This window comes from Patiria miniata, unplaced genomic scaffold (genome assembly GCF_015706575.1).
Source record: "Patiria miniata isolate m_02_andy unplaced genomic scaffold, ASM1570657v1 HiC_scaffold_5, whole genome shotgun sequence".
Lineage (NCBI taxonomy): Eukaryota > Metazoa > Echinodermata > Asteroidea > Valvatida > Asterinidae > Patiria > Patiria miniata.
In genome coordinates, this window is record NW_024037072.1 from 7,848,525 (window position 1) to 7,871,194 (window position 22,670).

Here is a 22,670-nt window from a genome sequence, read left to right on the forward strand (position 1 = left end):
AACTTTTGGCTAAAAAAAAAATTGACAAAAAAAAGGATGTAAAATCCATGTTCATTTAGCCTTTGGTTATTATTTAACACAGCAATTTTTCTTAGATCCATATCAAGTGGTCCAACAGTATGGTGATGACTTTTTTACAAGAAGATCCTAGATTACCAATGCTGAGACCCTTTCACACTGTTCAAAATCTTGTAGTCTTGGTCCCAGACCGAATGTAAATGTTCCTTTAAAGGTAGGGTACATCATATGTCATTCGTCCATTTTTGTTTGTTTGAAGCATCAAAAGTGCTCAAAATCTAATGACGGGTGCTTAACAACTAACCTGATGAAGTGTTAGCTCTGTGAATACTGTACATTCCAAGAAAACAATATTCCAGGATCTCGATTTCAATTCAAAAGTTGCCGATTCATGTTTTGAATTGCAACCGAAATCAGCGTCCGGGACACGTTCTCAGTCGATTGCAGCTACGCGAAATTCAGGGCCAAATAACATGCAAGCCGACATTACTGGGGTTTCCCAAACAAATATAAAAAACTATTGTCTTGTCCTTCATCGTTTCATTTCTTTTCAATTTTAGGTAGACTAGCCAATTGCATTTTTAAATATTCACACACCAAAACAAAATCACCTCTCGAAAAGTGATAGTTCCCATGCCTGCATGTACAGCCATTTTACAAGTGGCATCCCTCCACTTTCTCAAGCAAATTGGACCAATTTTTCAACCATTATTTTATCAAGCCTGCACTCAGATGGAAACCCCAAATACCCTGGAGTTGATCCTTGGCTACAATTCCACCGTTTTTAAAGCTGAACGGTCTCCTTTTTCAAAAGAAAGTTGTGGGGGCACATTTTACGCTAATGAGCTCGCGTAGAAATTCTCACTTGAATTAGTGCCCTGCACCTTTTAGGGGATCAAGACCAAAGTTATTTGGGGAACAACGTCCAAATACCCAAATCCAGGCTCAGAACAAGACGAAAAATCTCCGCTGATTAAGGAAATTATTTATCATAATATGGTCTCGGGCATGAGTAAATCCATTGAATGCCTCGGAGGTGCAAGTCTAATGTGCTGGAAAAAAATGTAATCACAGTTCTCTGTTATTAATATCTCTGGTTCGTATCCACGGGAGAGAATGGTGTGTCAATCGTAAATGTCCCCTGATAAAAATAGTACACAGCACAAGAACTCTTGCATGCCAAGCAAAAAATATCAGTGAACTACGGTGAAATTACTATTAGAAAAGGTAGTTGTGATACTTGTCTGTAGGCAGCTTATGTTTTTATATACTTGTTATAATTTTGCGAACAGCTGCAAGCCAGTAAGTCTAGTTCCCTGACCTGACAATTGCCTGACGTCTATATAAAGTGTTCTGTTTCATCTAAAGCGTCGGGTCAGGGAAGCAGACTACAGGAACAACACTTTTTCTTGGGTTTTTCCAGCATTCATGAACACAAAACTTTAAACTGGTACTCGAAACTACTAACCCCCAAATCTGTCCATTTCTGAAAATTACAGCAAAATCGCATGTTGTACCTTTAAAGATAGCGTGTTCATTCTACACGCTAAGCGTCTAAGTTGATACTCGTACTCTCAGTATGTATGGTATGATAAACCATCCCTATGATTGCATACAGATATTTTTTTTTAGGAGCAGTGAACTGTGTTTGGTTTAGATCTCGGGCAGAGGTTTTTTCTTTTTGTAAAGCAGGAGCTTGGTTGGATGTCTGGACATTTGGCCGGTGCCTCCCGTAATGAACTTGGAATGGAATGACAGCTGTTGGCATTTGGATGATGTCATACTTCAATAGGAATATTGTTATTTCTGCAAATTAAGCATTAAAGAGGAGTTACAGTTTCTGTAATGGATGCATCTGGATATATTAACTCTATTTTGAGATTTTCAAACTTGTTTATGGTAGAAAATTTTTTGTTTGTTTCCTTTTTGTAATTTAGTAATTTTTAAACTTTAAATGACTGAATGTAACAAAAAGTTATCTTCCAAACTGTTTGTTTTTTTGCACAGCATGTTGAAGCAACGTTAGTCTCTATCTGCCTTTGAATTGATTGAAAGTTTGTTAAAGAAGTAATACATTTAATTGACTTAATTCACTCCCAAGTACATTTTGTGTGTGTACTAACCTGGTACCAAACCTGTTTGATAAACTTGTCTACATGTACTTCAAAGTTTCTCCTATACTGCTTGTACATGTACTAATCTCCAATTCATCATGTACAGATTGTCATGTTGCATTATTGAACTTTTACTTAGGGATATTTACAGTTTGATTTAAATACATGTAGCCTTCACCAATATTATTGCCAGTGAGATGCGATTTATAATCTTAATCATATGGGACTTAAACACATGATGTCCTAGTACTGGTACGTCCTGGATGGTACTGTTGCATTGTAGTGTGTACTAGTGCATACCAGTGCGTACCCATGGGTACAAGTGCATACTACAGGTAGTGCGTGTTCATCTTTTCAAACCGTGGACGAAAAATACCAGAGAACAAAAGAGAACAATATCGTCAACGATTCCCAGCATACGTCCGCGATTGGGGTCGTGTACATAACCTATGGGAGTCTTCCTAGAAAGTTAGAGTACAAACAAAAGAGGGACAATAGGACGTTCACAATCGACGGTGAACACACGTTTGCGTGTGCGTACCAGTGTGTACTAGAGCGACCACTTTTACATGTTCTTTGTCTGTCAAACATCACTGAGTATACACTAATGCAATTTTGAAATTATGGTGACGCTTCTGGTAGCCATTACTGGGACATTTCCATGCCTAAGCACCCATCACATGCGCATCTTTGTTGCTCTGAAGTTAACATGTCACTAAAGGGGAGTGCATTTTGTGAAGCAAGCTCCGAGCATCCCAGTAATTGCAAAAAGCCGGCGACTGGGGTTGGTCTATAAACTGCTAATGAAGTTAAGTCGGTGAAGGGCGAAACCCCATATTGAATTTGAACATACTGATTGTGCAAAAACAAGTGTTTGACGAACGTCTGGCTCGTCTGTCTACAATCTATTTTATTTTCCTTCATTTCTTTTCTTGATTTCTTACAGAACACCTTCACCAACGCCGATCGCCTGTTGGCCAACGCGGGCCAGCTAGCTCAGACAGGGGAGTGCAACCCGGAAGACATCTACCAAGTTGCCAGGGTCCTGGAAGAGAAAGTCCGCGACTTTATCACACGGACAGAATGCCGAAAGCAGTTGCTTGACATGTCCGTATCCTTCCACACGCACGCAAAAGAGGTGAGACTTAAAGGGACCATGCAATAGACCTTTATCGTGCTGCCGCCATTTCAGTCATGTTCCCTGTATACGATAACAGTACTGAATGATAATGTTTTTTTGTGCATAAAGGAACCAGACTATTTTTCCTTCCTGCCTCGCTTTGGTTACAATGATTTGAATGGGAAAAAAATCAAGATGGCCGCAACATGATAATGGTCTATGTAATGTTTTTAATGCAATCCTTGGAAATGCACCTTTGTGTCCCATTGAACATTATTTTCAATTTTTTTGTTTGTCAATTTTCAAGGGTATTTTGGTGCCATTTGGTTTTTATGCTAATGCAAATTTCCATATATGTGTGATATCATTTCAGGCCGAAACCTCAATTCTACAGCTTTTTTAGCACCAAAAGTTGCCAGAATTTTGGACATTTTTAATTTCAATGTGAACAGAAAACCCCCAAACTGAACAGTGTCTTCTTGAAATGACATCGCAGCAACAGCGCCCTCAGTTGTCTAGAAAAGCATGGACAAGTTTAAATGTTTAAAAAAGTGGACGTTTTAAGAAATATAACCAAAAAGGAATGTTAAAACCTTTTCATACATTTAAGAGGAGTAGAAAGTTGCACAAAATGTGTTCCTAAAGAAAAAATTCACCACATGGACCCTTTAAATACCTTGACACCAATTCTTGTTGGTAATTTCTTGTCTACTTTTGTTGAGAATTGTTGTCAAGAATGGTATGTTGCAGACTTGGCCAAAAGCCTCGCCAACTCGTGGTTTGATACATTTCTCAGAGTGCTTGTGACTGAGTTTGAATGTGTTATCGTGGTCACCTGACCAAAAGTCCTGATCTGATTGGCCAATGCACACTGTTTGATGGGCAGGCAGGAAGGGACCATTTCTCATTGCTTTTAAATTATGAGCATAAATGTAGTGAAAGTCCAAGCACAAATTTGATGAATATCCACACAATCTTGGGTGTGACCCAAATAGACTGATCAACACAGTAACAAAAAAAAAGGTTGAGTTGTGGAAAAACTCACAGAAAAAAGTCTGATTTAGAAGATTTACTAGCTGGCTAGTAAAACTAGTTAAAGAAATTAAAGGAAAACCCTTTTGGCAATACTAGATTTTGTTCATGACAATCCACATTTAAGCAATTGAAGAACATTCACTTCAAAACGACCATGAAATATAACATTGATGACCCTATCGAAAGTGATGATGTGACGACAACAACAGATCAGAGAACAAATTCTGAATGCTAACCCAACATGGACCAGAAGCCCTTATGACATTTTGGACATGTTCCCAAGACCCCATGATGCTCCTTAATAATAGTACAGCAATTTGTGCTTCATTTGTCAGCCCACATATTCCTAAATATAGCGCAGACATTTACCACTTCACCTCCGGGACTTTCAACTTCTGCTTAATAAACGTGTAGACTTTGTCATAGCTGCAGCGCCCTCTGGTGTCTGGTGTTTATGGAGTAAAAGTGTGATGTCATTTCAGGCAGAAATCTCAATGTTAACAGCTATTTCAGCACCAAAAACTGCCAGAATTTTGGATATTTTGCTGTCGTAAATTTTCTTTTCTTCGGTAGTTTGTTGTTTTGTCAGTACAGGGCAGTTAAACTAGTGTGAAAACGTTTCTCACAAATGTTTTCAATGAGCAAAGTTTTGGGTTCACCATTTGAATAGAAAACCCCTAAACTAAACAGTGTCCTTCTGAACTGACATCACAGCAACAGTGCCCAGATGTCCGGCAAAGCATTGAAAATTTGAAAAGTTTGAAGAAGTGCCCTTTTCAATAAAATTTAAAAAAGGGATGTCAAATAGTTTTCATACATTTAAAAGGAATAGAAAGTTGCACAAAATGTGTTCCTAAGAAAAATTCGTCTTGAATAGAAAAAAAAATGTGTACATGTGTTGTTCAGTTTTGTCACAGGTACAATTGTACATTGTAAATCCCCTCGGATTTCACCTAATCTCCCTTAATCCCAACATCCTATTTGTGGGATTAGTAAGGCTTCAGCTGATGTCTCACTGAACATACCCATGTACTGGTACTGTGATGTAGTCAACAAAGCGCTTTAAGAACTTTCAAGGTTTACCCTCGATTTTTTTGTTAGTTGGGCAAGGCCAGACCAACTCTATCAGTTACATGTATTGGTTGCATGTACACACATTTGTGATTTGAGCTGAAATGTTGTAGTTTGCTCTGCGTGTTATTGTCTTCATTTGGAATCAAGGTTTTTTGAACAGAACTTCTTCATATTTTACTGAAGGTATTGTAAAGTTATACAAAATGAAGGCTTAGTAGCTGCATTCTTGACGAACAGAATCTTTTTTCTTTTTTTCACAACTACACTTAAGTTGACATGTACATGAGGACATTCAGTGGCCATTTTGTTATATGTCTCCTTTATTGGCCATTCATGAACACCTAAGACAGTTCACCCATTCCTATTGGTCGAGAGCCCGTCACGTGGGTGGTTTGAAACGGTTGATAAAACACTGACTGGTTTAACAGTTTGTTTTCTTCGGTGTCACATGAAATTTAGACTCCTATGAAATTTGGTATCTTTACCCTTTTATTGGTCAAACCCTCACAATCTTCACCTATGCATAAGTGAAGTCTCAATGAGTCCGCATTTCATAGTCACAAATCACCGATTCGGCCTGCAGCTCGGTGATGGTCAAGCTAACGTCACTCAGAAGTGAGCTATTTTAATAGTGGTGTCATGTGGTATTGTTTTTGATGATAACTGGTTAAGTTTTCTTGAAAAGGAAACAATTCTGGGCTGAACTCATCACGTAGAAATAAATGAGCGCAGAGTTAACCAGTAAGACTCTGTCATCAAGTCGTCACATGACCTATCATATGACCCATCACATGACATCAGACAGAGAAATCAACTCTGCCTGCTTTCAGCGACATCAGTCAGCCGACAATTAAGTGATCATATAAACAGCTCTAAACACCCCCTGGGCCGAGCTTAAAAGTCTCATTACCCAACCTCAACCCAGCCCCCTCTGTTATTCAAAAATCACAACCTATCGGTGTCTGTTGGGTGATAAATACATAGAGTACCGGGTATCTTGGACTCTGAATTAGTACCAAACCCCTCAAGCGAGGCAGTAACCTTGGCGGACAAAAGGCTTGTCTAACTTTGCCACCTGCGGACAACAATAGCTGCCGGTAAAGGAGCAAATAGGAACCCCTTTTGGGGGTAGGCACTTGGGTATGGTAATATATCTATCAGAGTCGAATCATTATTGTCAGTGTAGAATAGAGCTTCTGTCACTGTCAGATTGGATGTGGCTAAATGGACCATTACTGATTTATTTGGGTAGTAAATGTCTTGAAAATGTCCTGAATCAGTCCATCTGAGATTCACGTCGATGTGTATTATCTTGCACTGAAATTTAACATTTGTGATGGTGTTAATTGGTGAGTATTTTGACGTTGGATTTTTTCATTGAAATTTTTCTAAAGTTGTAATCTTTCTGTGGTTAGTTTTGCCTATAGTTTGCCTATTGGGTAGAATATTGTTAAGGTACTGTGTGTCCTAGAAGGTAGTATTGACAAATGTATAGAGAGCAAGAAAAGATTTAATGGAATTGAGACTGGATGTCTTGTGGGGTCTCGTCTACAACTCTGGGTTGGAGGTAACTACGACCCACTGATGGTTATGTGCACTTGTAGTAGTTCGTAGTAGATCTGATACATGTACGTTGTACCTTCTATCCTGTTCCAAAATGTGACACCTCCCCGTCCATGTGCGCTAAGTATCATCTTCATTTTCATAATTTGTTGAAGGAATTAACAGACGAACACCAAATGTGCGCCTTTTTAGCCATTGTGCCACAGAATCTTGGTCAGAAATATACATTAGGCGTTTGGTATAAAAAAAAAATTGTAAGAACCAATTGATTGAAATTAGCCCTAATTTTATGTACAGACTGATAATATTCAACATTTGTAATAATGTGTCGGTCTAGCCTAATGACTTAACAAAACGTGGACTTATCCCATTATAACACAACACTGCACACTTGTCTTGCTAATTACCGAAAAGCACTTAGATTTGGAAAAACAAAAATGATAGAAGACCTAGTTTTATAGGGAGGTTTAAACAAAGGGATTTTCTTGTACATACTAGCGTAAAATTCTGATGTTGAGGCATTGAACTGCTTAAAGAAAGACTGTAAATTCTTCTTTTATTCTTTTTGGATTGTAGCCCATGCTTTTGAGTGGCCTTAGACTTGTGTTTAAAAAAAAAAAAAATCATTTTCTTAAAAATTTTTATTTTTTTTTTCTCCACAGTTGACAGCGTGGTACAAGGAACTCCAGGAGAGTCTGAGTATTGAGGAGACGTCGGAGGCGGCAGAGGAGGCAGAGGAAGAACTGAACAAATTTGAACATCAGAGGGACATCACCATCGACGCCTCGGTCAACACCATCAGCGAAGGACAGAACCTGGTGGATCATTTAAGGTTAGCATTGGTGGATGCGTTAATCCCCTAAGTAACCTACCAAATTATCATCAAAAAGCTTACTTGGATAAAAGATCATACTGGTACTAAACGCCCCTTGAAATTATTCCGTCTGGCTTGCTGTCATTTAGAAGAAATCAAGAAATGTAGGTGATTTCTAACGATAAGTCAATTGACTGATTTTTGGAAATAAAGAGTGCTATAGAGGAAATTATGTTTTGTGATCAAAACGTTGTACATGGTTTTTCACCCTTTTCTCAAAAAAAAATGTAATATCCACTGAGCTGAAACTTAATTCATCATGTTAGGTTTTGAACATTCTTTGTATATATTTTGAGTGGTGTTATTATTGGAAATGAACAAAATAAATGAAAGCAAATGATCCTGCCTTGAATCTTGATACACCCAAGCTCCGTGATACACCTCAGCATGCATTTATCTGGTAACCTTTATGGCAACACTGTAGGAGTTCATTTACCCAAAGGTCTACCCAGGAAGTAATGATCACAGACTTGGAGCTAACCCTGCTCATGTGGAGAAATAGACCCTAGAGACAAATTGATTGAATGATGTAAAGCTGGTTTGGCGGCTGGTTATCAGGTTACAATCTAAATGTCAAAGCAAAAAAAACCCTGCCCTGTGCACACTGGGAGACCACTGTGACTAGTCTTGATTCAGGGTGCTTTGAAATAATATAATCTGCCGGGCATGCTGTGCATCACATTAAAAATTTGTCACATGGTCAAAAAAGGTCAGAGGCTACTACTAATGTTAAAATGGGTCCAAGTTCAGATGTCAATTCCAATTCATCGACTTCTTTCTTTTATTTACTGTTCGTGTTTGATAAAAAATGGCCATGCGCATAAATATTGTACATTTGACTAAAATGTACTTGAAAATGGACTTTTCTTAAAAAAAGTTGTAATTAAAAAAAAAGTTGTAAATATGCTACTCTTGATTCAGCAGTAAAATCAGGTGTAAAACAAATTAGTGACCAAAAGTTAAAACCATGTCATTGCCAACAAATCTTTTATCAAAAAAATCCATCACTTGCTGGAATAAACCTTGTCTTGATTTCAAAGAAATAAAGCGAAGTTAAAACACTTGGTGACCGAAAATGTAAATGATCGGTCCCTAAACTTGTACGGTAAATGCCCTTTTTTTTAATATGAAAAGACTACTAATAGACATAGTGAAGCTCTCTTAGGAAGTGATACTTAAAACGACTAGTCAACCGGACGGCTTGGGTGATGCCCTATTTCTTTAATCCGATAACATCTTTAATAATAACGCTTCTCTGTTTTCAATGAAGTGTGATGATTTTTTTTCTTACAACTCTTAACATCTCTTCTCCTGTGTTCAACACCTCCGCAGACAAATCGCCATGGATACGGGCAAAGTGACGTACAATGGGGCGTGCAGCCACATTGAGGGCATCCTTCACAACTTGGAGGACGGCCGATCCAAGCTGGACAGTCTGTGGGCCAGCCGACGGATGAAGCTAGAGCTGTGCCTGCAACTCAGACAGTTTGAGAGAGACGCCTTAGAAGTAAGATCTTTAAATACATTGATCCATTTCAATGTTCAGTTTTTGCCCTGCACCGACGCAACTTTATAAGCACTATACTCAGTGGTAAAGTACTCGGGTGGGACTCGAACCCACAACCTCCTGCTTACACCAGGGTGGTGCAAAAAGAAGGAAACCCACTTTTGACAGCAATTTTCACCCACTTGTTGAGCAAATTTCCAAAATTCAATTTTAATGGTATTAAAATATTGATCTTTAAACATAAGTGACAAAAAAGTGATTACAAGTGCATATTTTGTCTCTGAGATGGTGGTTTAAACATTTCAAGTGCCAAACCTGTTTGTCCACGGACGGCTTTATTCCATCCTCTTGACTGAGCTCCGGAGCTTGATTTGAAGAAAAAAAAACACTACACTAGACTTACACGTGGACAACAGTGATTATGGTGATTTGTATTCAAATTAGCATAATAACACTATTCTTGCGATTTTTTTGTAAAGATTTGTTCACAACAAATGGTTGAAGAGCTATACTTCACTACATTATAAAAAACAGTTCAAATAAGTTCAGTAAGTAGGTTAAACTTCCTGTCAAAACTGGGTTTCCATCTTTTTGCCCCATCCTGTAGTGCAGATGTCTTACCACTTGACCATCACGCTTTCTGGGTCGGCTGGTTTGTTTGAGACAATCAATGAATTAGTCTTGAAAGTCTTTGGACAACACTGAGTATATAATCCTCTTGGTTTTTTTGCAATCTTCATGAGCTCCATGGTTAAAGGGAATGTACATCATTGGCTTTTGCTGTAATTTTCAGAAATGAACTATTTGAGGGGTTAGTATAACAGATCAAATATTGTTTGACTGACATGTTTGAAGTTTTGTGTTCGAAAATGCTTGAAAAACCAAGAAAAACAAAAATGTTTAAGTAGTCTGGTTCCCTGACTCCACTAAAGATAAAATGGATCAATTTATAGTTGTCGGAAAATTGTAAGGTAAGGGAACCAGTCTAGCTGGCCTGCACCCGTTCATGAACATGTAACCAATAGCAAACAAAATTTGGACTGAAAAAAAAAATGTAAATTTGGAGCAGTAGTTGAAAAATAGTTAGGTTTTTCCAACGGTGGTCGGCCGACCACCGTTGGAAATGTATACAAAAATACTGTTTTCTTGAAAATGACTTGATACCAGTTGTTATAATTTTACAGGATGTTTCAGACTGTCACTTACCAACATCCTAGAAAGGTATTTCGTAAAAACTTGGTAGTTTTATTTTTCGATGTTTGCAAATGTTGTATCTTCCCTTTAACTTTCAAACAATGTTTCTTTCCTCCTTCAGCTCTCCACCCAGCTGCCGAGGTACACGGCCGAGATGCACGCTGCCGATTTCAACTTTGACATCGACACGGCCGACCTGATGCTGAAGGAACACTTGGATTTCTTTGACGGCATGCAGGAGAGAACGGTGCAACTCATACAGAAAGTGAGTATTGATTTGGGATTCTGTGCCCATAATTAATAGAAATAACAGGCATGCAACTTTTCCTCGGATCCGCTGATTTCCTTGTTTTTTACTTCTCATGAATGCCATTACAAATTGAAAAATACTGTACAAAGTCTTGTGTGGTTTGGAGTTTCTTTTTTTGGGTGTAAATTCAAAGCAATGTGCCCTCGGATGCCAAGAATGCAGATAAAATGAGGACAAACCATGTTTTTCTTACCACTTGTTTACCCATCCTATCAAGTTTGTAAACAGTTGAAAACGGGTCACAGTGGAGCCACTTTTGTGACAGCAGTGGCCCAAAATATGATGTTATCTGTTTTCCACAGAATTAGCTTCAGAAACTAGCTTCTTTTTTTTTAGCTGGAATAGCACAGACACTGGCTGTGCCACTTAAGAGCGCCATTTCTAGATGTTCCAAGGTACATGTGTACTACAACAGAAAACAATATTAAGGTTAATCATTAAATATTGCGAATTAATGGCCTTATGCCGGGGACTATTATTACCCCCGCTCATTTTGCCTATAAAACCTTCCAAAGACCATCTCAGCGAGCGAACCAATAACAGGTTGACCTCTGAGTGACGTCAGGACTATGCCAGTGAATAACGAAACTATTCCCTCTTTCATCAGAACAGAGCAAGGATATAGCTGCAAAATAGAGACTCATTCACAGTGTCACTTTGCAAGTTGCTGAGGTATCTGTATCTGTAGGCATACGTTGCAGAAACCACAATTTGGTAGTATGAACGCAACGTAAGATTCAATGAAATTGGTGTAAGCTTGTAATTGCCAAGAGAAAGAAAGTTTCAACCCAACAGTGCAAACAGCTCATTGCATTCTACAAATGACATCATCTGAAGAAAATACAGGAGCGAACAGAAATAGTTGGCATGCTGACGCTGGTGATATATTTAACTGTACACACACACACATCTGGCCTGTTGAGTATTACCCCAGTAAGTCTTTGAGAATACCGGAACTCCCAAATGTTATACCAATCACAGTGTTAATACCAATTGCAGTTTTGCCTCACAGTAGTCATTGCTACAGGAGGCTTACCAGAGAGTAGGGAAATTCCTGCTGAGTTTGCTATCTCGTGCATAAATAGCTCTCACATAATTGACAATGTTGAATACGACCATGTCGGTAAGTTGGGTTTTTTTGTGTGGCAAGCGTGTGTGACAATTTTGGCTGAAGATTTGCCAAATTGACGTTCATTAAAGCACCTGTAGAGCTTCAAATGGTTTTATCTTCACAATTCAAGCTGTGCCTGCTCTTCCGGTATTGTTTCAACATGGATCCTGATTCTGTTTAAGATCTTGCACAGATTTGTGTGTTGTAGTAATTGACAAACTGTTAGTGTGAGTACAGGAATAAGAGGGGAAAAAGGGTGCTTGCCATTGCATGAGTATTTTTACTTCATCTGCTTTCTTATGGTTGAGAACTTAAGTAGTGAAGGTAAGTTATTGAATAGAGTAGACAGCTATAGAGTGGAGTAATATTTGATGTGCACAAGTTCAATGAGCCATGCTTTTCAGCATACATGTACACACATTCTTGTAGTTTTGGGGACTTCACGTGAGTTGTCCCATGGTACTATCTATGCGGACCGAAGACGCTGTGGGGACAGCAGAAAGTCCCCACAACTCGGTCGTAATTTGCCTAACAATAAAAAACTTCCCCATAACGGGGTGACATGTATGTAGGCTGTGTAAGGATACCACTTTTTTGGTGCAAACGGTAGAAAAAAAATCTTGTTTTTCAAAGCAGTTCAGTCACTTCACATCAATCTAAAAATTTAAAAATTGCAAAAAGTTGGCCCATGACATGCAGAATACTGGTATGATTTCATACATGCAAGAGTGCAAGTCTAGGAACACAGGTACAAGTGTCAAAACAACTATCTAAACACTTACCTCCACATTCCCCTAGACTCTTCCAAGTGAAATCCCACCAACTCTCAAACGTAACCTTTGACCTCTGACGCATCTCTTCTTCTCTCCTCCAAGGGTCGCGACCTGCAGCAGCTTCTGGAGTCGACGGGCATCGAGCTGATGTCCAGCGGTCAGTTCTCGGCTCAGACCAGGGTCCAGGTTCTCCTAGACGACATCAAAGATGGCTACCTGGAGCTGGAAGACATTGCGGAGGTCCGACGGGCCAAGCTGGAGCAGTGTAGGAACCTGAGAGAGTTTGAGATCGATGCAGAACAGGTGAGCGGTGTAGTTTTGTATTTTCATGGTTACTTTCTCAGACTTTGTGCTGAGATAATGAAGAGTGTAAAAAAGTAAACGGACATACTCATCTATTAAGAGTGTTGGTACATTTTTTTTCACCTAATTGTTTGTGGATCCTAGAAATTTGTTTGTCCACCATTGCAGTGAGAAACTTTCAAACAATGATCACTTACTTCTGGTGTCTTTCGCTTTTAGTCCTTAATTGCAAAGTTTTGATGCACTTTAAGAAAGATGATTTGTGAGAGAAAATGATGAGTGATGTCTGATTGCCTTTTCCCAATTTTGCAAGATTTTGTACGTTATCTAGCATTGTGATTTTAGGCATGATCCCCAATCACATTGCATATATAAAGGCATTAAGTTGACTAATTGACCTATCGCCGTTTGCGAGTAAGCCACGCCCCTTAGACAACCTTGTGGAGTTTTTGTACACCAGGTTTCGATTGTCTCAGATTTTGCGCGTTCCGCGTCCATTTGTATATCATGTAATTGGACAATATTTCACAAGCTGCGTTGACGCAGTTCTAACGCGATTCTACCGCGATAGGTCAATTGACTAATAGGGCTGGATAGCTCATTTGGTAGAGCACCCGAACGGTGTTCTCTAGTTCATGAGTACAAATCCCACTCGTTGTTTTCTTTGTGCAGCTGAATGTGGTTGAAGAAAGACACTGAATATTTTAAAATTGCAGGATCATTAAGTAGTTGCGGTAATTGCTGAAAATGACCTGCAAGAGCAAACTGGTAAGAAAATCTGGTATGTTGATGAGATTGTTTTGACTTTGTTTTTGTCCAGGTGGAGAGCTGGATCAAAAGTGCTGAGAAGATGCTCTTGATGGTGACGGCCGTGCCCAACAGCTTTGAGGAAGCGGAGAGATTACAGAAAGAGCATCAACAGTTTGAAAATGCCATAGAGGTAGGTTCTCGTCATATGCTTTCATACATTCAAACTTCAGAAATGTATGGCTCCTGGTTTGTCTGAGTTTGTGGATTTCCCATTTGTGTCAGTGCTTTGGTTGAATCCTTCCCATATCTTCACAAGTCCATCACAAGTCACTCACAAATTATCCAGTCTCAAATCACAAGCATTTCAAATGAATGTGTCGAAGCAGTCATTGGCATTTTCACCCCTTGTTACTTGTGACTGGACTTGTGGAAGGACTTTTTCTGATTGGAGTTACGAGAGAATCAACGTCAACATTGACAGTACTCCTTATTAATTACCTAGGATGTACTTTTCCTTCATTTGACTTCAACTGTCAGTTCCTGAACATGAAACTCAATTTGTTGAAAAGGTCCGTAGCATTCTTTTTAAAGAAGCCAGCTGCTTGAGGTTCTGTTAACTGAGAATAGAAAAGTGAATCCATTTTAAAAGTTATCAAGAAGAGTGCAACTTTTTAAAATCCAAATATCCCCATTCGGTACAAAGGGTGGCTGTTATCAAAATGTGATATTGCATTCTCAGAAACAAACATTTCTTTTCATGATGGTGTGATTATGTGTGCCTTTCCGAACAACATTTTCCATTCACCATTATTTCCAAATACAAATCTGCTATTTGTGTCGTACTTTCCCGTCATTCACCAGAAAACTCAACAAAGTGCAATACGTCTCCACGACAATGCCTACAAGTTGCTGGAGGTCCATCACTATGACAGCGAGCGGATCCAGAGCATTGCGACCAGCGTGGACCTGCGGTGGTCCCGTCTCGTCTTACGATCCGAGGACCGGCGGAAACTGTTCCAGTATGCTGGCAGCTTCTATAAGACATCAGAACAGGTGAGAGAGTATAAACCATTGTCATCACAATGTAACCGGACGCCAGTTTCATTGGGCTGCGAATCACAGAAATGTACTTGGCAAAAAATAGGTAACCAGCCAAGAAATTTTAACTCCCTAGGAATTTTCGCAAGAACTCGATCCGAATCCTTCAAATTTTGCAATAAATTTGAGTTGCTCTCTTTGTTCTCTTCAAAAAATTCATTTTTTTTCTACTAAAATTATAATTTTCTTTTTTCTATGTTTTATGTTGACGAGAAAGAAAAATATGTGTTTTTCTTTTGTGGGTCTGCAACCCTTTAAGAAAAGGCTTTGATTTGGGGTTTCTTTTGTGCTTCCAATGCCTGAATTATTGGGCCGCAAATTATATGAAAATTTGTAGTTATTATTTAATTTATTATTCCATAACTACACCCGGACAGATTTTTTTCGAAATGATTTCGTATTTAAAAGTGAATAACTTCTGTATTGCTGTAAATTAGAAATTTAAAGAAAAGAATAGCATGAGGAGTGTAACTTTTAACTTTGAAGATACAAGGGCATCAAGCTTAACCTCCTGCTGTTTGAACAATCACAGACGGTCAAAAGATCAATCCTCTTCCCTGCCATGCCTTTTACACGGGCTAGTCACCAATAGTCAGATCATATTTCAACGAGCACTGTGGCTAGTCAAATTAAGTCAACAGACAAAAGCAGGCAAGAAGTAGGCACAACTGGCTTATCAATCACCTACAGTCAAAGCATAGCTGTATCAAGTTACATAAACAGTCGCAGCCAGTCAATCCTGCTTTATGTAGGCTGGAAGCTCTTAACTGTTGAACACAGTCACTTAATTGATTTTGACTGAAAGGACAACTTTGCACAGAATGTATGTTTGCATAGGAGGGTTTATATACATGTAACTAGACTTTACCTTCTTTAACACTTCAAACTCAACAAAAAGCATCAGATGAACTTTGAAATTTGTTTGTTGAAACCAAATGGACAACCCACTCTTTCATCTTCCCCACCCCCCCCCCCCCCCCCTACCACCACGCAGGTCCAGTCTGTCTTGGAGGATCTCCAACGGGACTACACTCGGGATGAGGACTGGTGCAGTGGCGGCCGGGAGCACTCCACCCCAGTCTCGGAGACAGAGATGCTCAAACTGATCCAGAAACACCAAGACCAGAAGGAGAGTTTCCTAAAGGCCTGCACCATGGCCCGACGCAATGCCGAGAGCTTCCTGAAATATCTCAAGAAATGTAACAGCGGCCAGCCGGCCGTCTCCCCACCGTCGGGGGTGGTGCGAGGTCCGGAGACTTATGTCAAAAGTGAGTTCTTTCACATAAATTTATAAAAATTGGATTGGGTTAAGGGATACTATTTGTGAACATTAGCTGCAAAGACTGTTTTAATGAAGCAACTGGTTGCAGACAATCTTCATGTAAAATTTAAAGAGGTTGTGGAATGCTCAAAGACACTTCCGTCATTTTTTGGGTATATGTAGCCTAAGGTGTGATGAAATAAAAACGACTATTGTTTCTGTCATGAAATGAGTACAAAGGGTACTTTTGAGAGCTATTTTTCAGGTCCTGTTTCGACCCGAACGCGCAATTTGTGTAAAAGTCGTCGTTGCGGGCAGCAAACAAAACACAGTAAATCGTGACGTAATAAACAGGACTCGTTCATGCTACTCTGCATCGGGAGTCCTGTTTATTACGTCACGATTTACTGTGTTTTGTTTGCTGCCCGTAACGACGACTTTTACACAAATTGCAAGTTCGGGTCGAAACAGGCATGACAGGACTTGAAAAACAGCTCTCAAAAGTACCTTTTGTACTCATGTTATGACAGAAACAATAGTCGTTTTTATTTCATCGCACCTTAGGCTACATATACCCGAAAAATGACGGAAATGTCTTCGAGCATTCCACAACCTCTTTAACAAAAGCACTGCGTATACTGTGTGCGTGTGGTGTGGAGTGCAAGGCCAAGCACCCAATTTTAAGCACTCCTCAGCAGTGTTAAAATTGTATTTTAAAACCAGCTCATACCGGGCTCTCAACCTAAACTGTTTTATTTAAAAAAAATGTTGTGTATAATCTGAGGAATTTCCATAAACTGTTTGAAAAATGAGTTATGTCCTACCTGGAGATTGCTGGCAGTGCATACACTTGTCCTCAATTTGCTTGTGAATATGTCTTGTATGTTTTAATGGGTAACCATAATGTGAGTCTGTGTTTTATCAGGTTGGTACATTAGTTTTGAAAGAATTATTTTTTCATTCATTTGTCATTTGTGCATTTTATTCATTTGAAGCAACGAACATGCTCAAAATCTAAAGAAGGGTGCTGAACAACTAACCTGATGAAGTTTCAGCTCAGCTTCAGCTGTATATTTCGAGAAAAACAGCATTCTAGGATCTCAATTTCAAATCAAAAGTTGCTGAATCATGTTTTGAATTGGGCCTGCAGCGTCCGCCGAGACACGTTCTCACTGAGCCGATTGCAGCTACGCGATGTCGCGCACTGATCCGACAAATTATAGCTGCCGAGCGCGCGCGTGTATCGTGTCAACACTTGCGCGCGCTTTGTCGAATATAAAAACGAACTACTAACGGAAATTTCCAACGGTGCGTCTTAAGACGCACCGTTGGAAAGGCCTTCTTTCTTTGATTTTTTCAAAGTGACAGCATGCCAGAAAGAACAATTTCACAGGGAGTTTAGTCCCCTAACTATCTTTCAACCAAGTATGTTTTTCAACAATAATTACGTCAGTTACTTTTTGGATAGCTGCAAATGATGGACTATAGCTTTAAGACTGACTTTCTCAAGGCATTTCCTGTTTAAAGACTTAGTGGTCTCCGAACTTGCACCATGTAATAAATTGCCATTCCTTGAATAATTGTAATGACCACAAGAAATTGCTGTCATGCTGACTGCTGAGCCCTAGGGACTCCCTCTATTGCCATAAAACCATGGTAGTGGACATGAACTTGCAGTGACCATCTTGAGCCAAGAAATTGTCCTCTCTGTCTGGAATGTTTCCAGTATGGTTGCATCACTGGTAACACACACACGCTTTATAATGACTACTGCTCTGTATGGGGACACCATCCATGACTTGTTTGCAGAGTTGTTGTCGAGTCAGTAACAAGTCAAATCACAAGTCATCAAAAGTCAATCACAAGTCCTCACAAAATAAGTCGCATCACAAAGTTTGAATGTGTTGTGATTGACTTGTGAGGACTTGTGATTGACTTGTGAGGACCTGTGATTGACTTGTGAGGACCTGTGGTTGCCTAGTGAGGACCTGTGGTCAGGACTTGTGTTTGACTAGTGAGGACTTGTGAGGACTTTTTGGTTGACTTGTGATTGACTTATGAGGACTTTTGATTGACTTGTGAGGACTTGTTAACTGCCCAAACACTAAATGGGGACTTTTTGTGGTTTTCAGGGATTCTGGAGGAGTTGTTGTGCCAAGAGGACAAAGTTCTTGAGAGCTGGACTCAGAAGAAGAAACGTCTGGATCAGTGTCTGCAGTACGTCTTATTTGAACGCAGTGCAAGACAGGTAATTATTTGATAAATGCAGAAACATATTACATCATAATAAAGCAGGTTTGTTTTTTTGTCAGCATAGCACATTGTCTCCTTCTGATGCATGTTTTTCTGTAAATTATTATGCATCAGGCCCCAAGGAGGATGTAGTAAAAAATAGTGCAGTTCACATGCCCTTGCCAAACAAATGTGATGTGATCAAGCTACATGAGTCGTTTGTCAACCCTGGTAAAAAAAATTTATTACAGATTTGAAAAGAGCACAATATCAGCATTACTGCTGTGAACACCGCATGCTGATACCATCTTTAGTTAAAAAATTATGGAAGTCGGAACACCAAGAGATGTGATGAAGTGATGTGATGATGTGGCCCTATTTTGGCCTGTATCTCCAAATAAAAATTCCCGACAAACGACTCATTTAGCTTGATTGCATCACAAATGTTCAAATTGAATTGTAAACAGCGTAATGACACGTTGTCCAAACAAAACCAATCCACGTTAGGTATGAAAGATTATTTAAGTTCCAAATTGTCTATAATCGGTCTTAAAATGTTATCCTTAGCTATGCCTAACTAATAATTTGATAATTTCTAATAATTTAGTAATTACTGGATATTTAATAATTACTGTATTCAGTGCTGACCGAGAGCTTACAGTGTTGACCGAGAGCTTGGGTTGGATTTGAACCCCAACCTCTTGCTTACTAGTAGAGAAGCCTTAACCACTTGACCACCGAGCTTGCCGGGTCAACTGGTTGGTTCGAGTTTACACCTCCCAAATTCAAAATTCTTTCAAACGAGATCCTTACATTCTTTTTTTTCTCGATGCCATTTTCTAGGCCTTAGAGTGGATTCACGACACGGGAGAGTTCTACCTGTCCACTCACACCAACGTTGGAGATAACCCTGAAGAGACGCAGGCACTTCTCAAGGAACACAATGAGTTCAAGGGTACTGCCAAGGTAAATTGAAGAAAAAAAAGTTGCATCTTTGGTTTATAAAAAAGAAGCAAGTACATTGTCTGAAATTTGAATAAATTTGATTCTGCTGTGCTGGGTTATTATTTGGAAACGGTGTTTCTGTTATTTGTTCATTGTGGTTCAGAGAGTTCAGCTTCAGAATTAAATAAAGCAATCGTTTAAGCCCCTTTTTGTGAGAACTGGGTGGATAAAACAACTGTGTTGAGGTACCGGTATTGGCTGAATTTTTGAATGCACTGTGCGTGAATAGAAATGTAGGGCTCTGTTGAGGCACATGTTTGCTCTAAAACTGTGTCTTGACCACAGGGTTTCTCTTCCAAATCGCAGTGATGTACTCAACTTGCTAATAAACTACTAATAATTAGTTACCTGTTGATTTTAGTATTTGGATTTGCCCTTCACCACTTATTTATTTATTTATTACATTTCTTTACCCAGGGTATGCCCAAACAGTTCAAAACTGGTTTGCATTGGGGCCCTGCATTCAATAAAAAATGACTACAAACATGTATACAAATACAATACATTACAAACACAATACAGTACAATACAATAGGATTTTAGTGGGTGCCAGATTAGTTAAATGAATAATGAATTGAATAATTTCAGTGGCTAACTTTCCGTAAAAGATTAAGTTTCTGTGGCTTACTTTGCCAAAAAGATTAAGTTTCTGTGGCTATCTTTGCCAAAAGGGAAATACAATTTGACAGGCTTTACTCTATAAATAATATGATAACTGCGGCAGTATTTTTGCCAGTGAAAATTAAGTAAGGCTTGTATTTATTTGTAAGTAACACAGAATAGATAAAAGGAACCGCCTGGGGTATCGTTACAAGTACTAATTAAATGCAACGTCACCTTAGCTCACTTATTAGCTTAATGTTATAAGCACTGTTTGTTCAGTACTTTTCCAATATTTTGTGAGGAGAAACCACACAAGCTTACTCTGGTGGGAATCGAACCCACAACATCTGTTCAAAAAGATTTTGCACTCCACCGTCATGCTTGCTGAGGTCTGCTGGTGGGTTGTAATCTGAGATCGGTAACAAATATCACAATCAAAGGCTTTTGACTCCATCAAAACTTATCCAGCTGTTGCATGGCAAAAAAGGTCCATAATGAGAACTACTTGTTCATGAGAGATTGTTATGGCTGTCTTGCTCAACAGGATACACGAGAGAAAGTCAAATTACTGCTGCAGCTTGCCAACAGCCTTGTAGAAAAGGGCCATCTCCATGCCTCCAGCATCAAGTCATGGGTGTCGGCCGTAGACAACCGATACAGGGACTTCTCCCTCCGCATGGACAAGTACCGAGCTCAGCTAGAGGGAAGGCTTGGGCTCAGTCACGAGGTCTGTGGATTTATTTTTGTTTTACTTCTTTCTGGTATTGAAATTTGGAATGCCTCCAACTTGCACAGATGCTTGGATACCTGTAGAAATAAAGAGATAGAAAACCTTGGTGAAAAGATTCACTTTTCAGAGCTGGGGAAAAAACCAAGAATGGCCTTTCTGGGGGAACCCATAGAAGCAGGCCGCAACCGTCGGTGTGGGCAGGAATCGAACCCAGTCATAGACAGTTTGGTTCTGAGAACCGTGCAAACAATTACTACTGCACGCTGTGATGATTGCTGTCTTCACAAGTTCATTTTGATATCTGCTTGTGGAACCAGATGATTCAGGTTCAAGAGTTCCGCACAAATCTAGTAAGAGCCAGTAAGAAGGGACACTCAGGAAGAAGCTCTGCTGCCAACAAATATGCAATAAATCAAATTAGGTTTTGCCCTTCACCGACGTTTAAACACTTTATACTCAGTGAGTTACCTCCCGAGTGAAAGTTTGAAAAAAATCACTCAGGTGGGACTCGAACCCACGACCTCCTGCTTTCTAGTGCAGATGTCTTACCACTCGACCACCGAGCTGACGTACATAGCAGCGGGTACCGCATAAACTATTGTAAGATGGAATTTTGCGTCGGGGTGATATAAATCAAATTCCATCTTATAATAGTTAATGCGGTACCCGCTGCTATGTACATTAGATTCGAAACGGCCAACCCATCCCGTTAGCTCGGTGGTCCAGTGGTAAGACATCTGCACTAGAAAGCAGGAGGTCGTGGGTTCGAGTCCCACCCCAGTGATTTTTTCCAACTTTCACTCGGGAGGTAACACACTGAGTATACAGTGTTTAAACGTGGGTGTAGGGCAAAACCTAATTTGATTCATATCACCCCGACACAAAATTCCATCTTATAAAATATGCAATAAGTAAAATGAAATCCAAATTAGGAACAAAACTGAGTACAAAGGCCTCACGTCTTGGATTCCTCTATTTTTACTGGTGCCCGCAAATTCAGTAGCTTATTTAATTATTGAACAGTGCATATGAACCAACAAAGTGTCCTAGTTACACTCTCATTATTGAGTTACAAAAAGCCGTCTTTTGTTCACCGATGTATACCAAAGATCACCCTTGGAAAAAAACTTGATGTCTAGAAAAACAACTCTTTAAGATGTTTCGGGAAACAGTCTATCACCATTTCAAAATGTTTCCTCTTTCATGTCTTCTCTAATAACTGTTGCCTTTAGGATGATGCTAAGGACCTGTCCATCGACCATCGCATGTCCGACACCAGCCTGGAACTCAAGCTGCGAGACGCCAAGGAGTCGAACGAGGACAAGAGGAAGTCGGCACGGAAACGAGACTTCATCATGCAAGAACTGCTGCAGACGGAGAAGGCCTATGTCAGGGATCTACACTGCTGTATCAATGTATGTATTAAGCTGTACTTAACCCAAGACCCTTGAGAAGGTAGAATCCTTGTAGCATTACACAAACTTTCTTATCAGTATTTCAAAATTTATTCTTCAGAGTGGGTCAGTTTTTTGGGGGTGCTAAGCCTAGAATGTTGGTAAGCCAAGAATATATGCGGTGCTCCATGACAGAAACCAGGCTGTTAGTGCAGAAGTTTGAAGAACTTGGTTACTATGTCCAAACACTGTCAGATTTACTCCTTTATCCTTCTTTATGTTCTTTCTTATTCCGTAACTTATTTTATAAAATCTGATTGGTGGGTCGTTGACCATGTGTCATTGAATTATTCGTCCCAACCCACGGCCCGGCCACACTGCAAAAATAGAAGTTCCATTCCACGGTAAATGGAAGTTTCATTGCACGGTCACACTAGTTACAATCAGATGACGAGGATTTATCCAGGCGTTGTATAAACAAAATAATGAATGTTTATGAGTGTAGTGGTAAGAATAATATGAGGTGACAAGTGGAATGTTCCATTCCCTTCGCCTCGTGGAATGGAACATTCCATCTGTCACCTCATGAAATTATTCTTAC

The 22,670-nt window shown here is 39.5% G+C and overlaps 1 protein-coding gene across 1 annotated transcript in view; it reads left to right on the plus strand.

The window, feature by feature from the left end:
• The first annotated feature begins 3,099 nt into the window (after window positions 1-3,099).
• The window catches only part of LOC119741086 (kalirin-like), a 45,304-nt gene continuing 25,733 nt past the window's right edge, over window positions 3,100-22,670 (plus strand). The window contains exons 1-12 of the mRNA XM_038216756.1: window positions 3,100-3,270; window positions 7,587-7,756; window positions 9,131-9,305; window positions 10,621-10,764; window positions 12,796-12,996; window positions 13,817-13,936; window positions 14,608-14,799; window positions 15,839-16,112; window positions 18,238-18,353; window positions 19,181-19,303; window positions 20,490-20,672; window positions 21,908-22,090. Coding sequence (XP_038072684.1) covers window positions 3,238-3,270; window positions 7,587-7,756; window positions 9,131-9,305; window positions 10,621-10,764; window positions 12,796-12,996; window positions 13,817-13,936; window positions 14,608-14,799; window positions 15,839-16,112; window positions 18,238-18,353; window positions 19,181-19,303; window positions 20,490-20,672; window positions 21,908-22,090 — 1,914 coding nt within the window. The 5' untranslated portion in view covers window positions 3,100-3,237. The remainder of the gene's footprint in view (window positions 3,271-7,586; window positions 7,757-9,130; window positions 9,306-10,620; window positions 10,765-12,795; window positions 12,997-13,816; window positions 13,937-14,607; window positions 14,800-15,838; window positions 16,113-18,237; window positions 18,354-19,180; window positions 19,304-20,489; window positions 20,673-21,907; window positions 22,091-22,670) is intronic.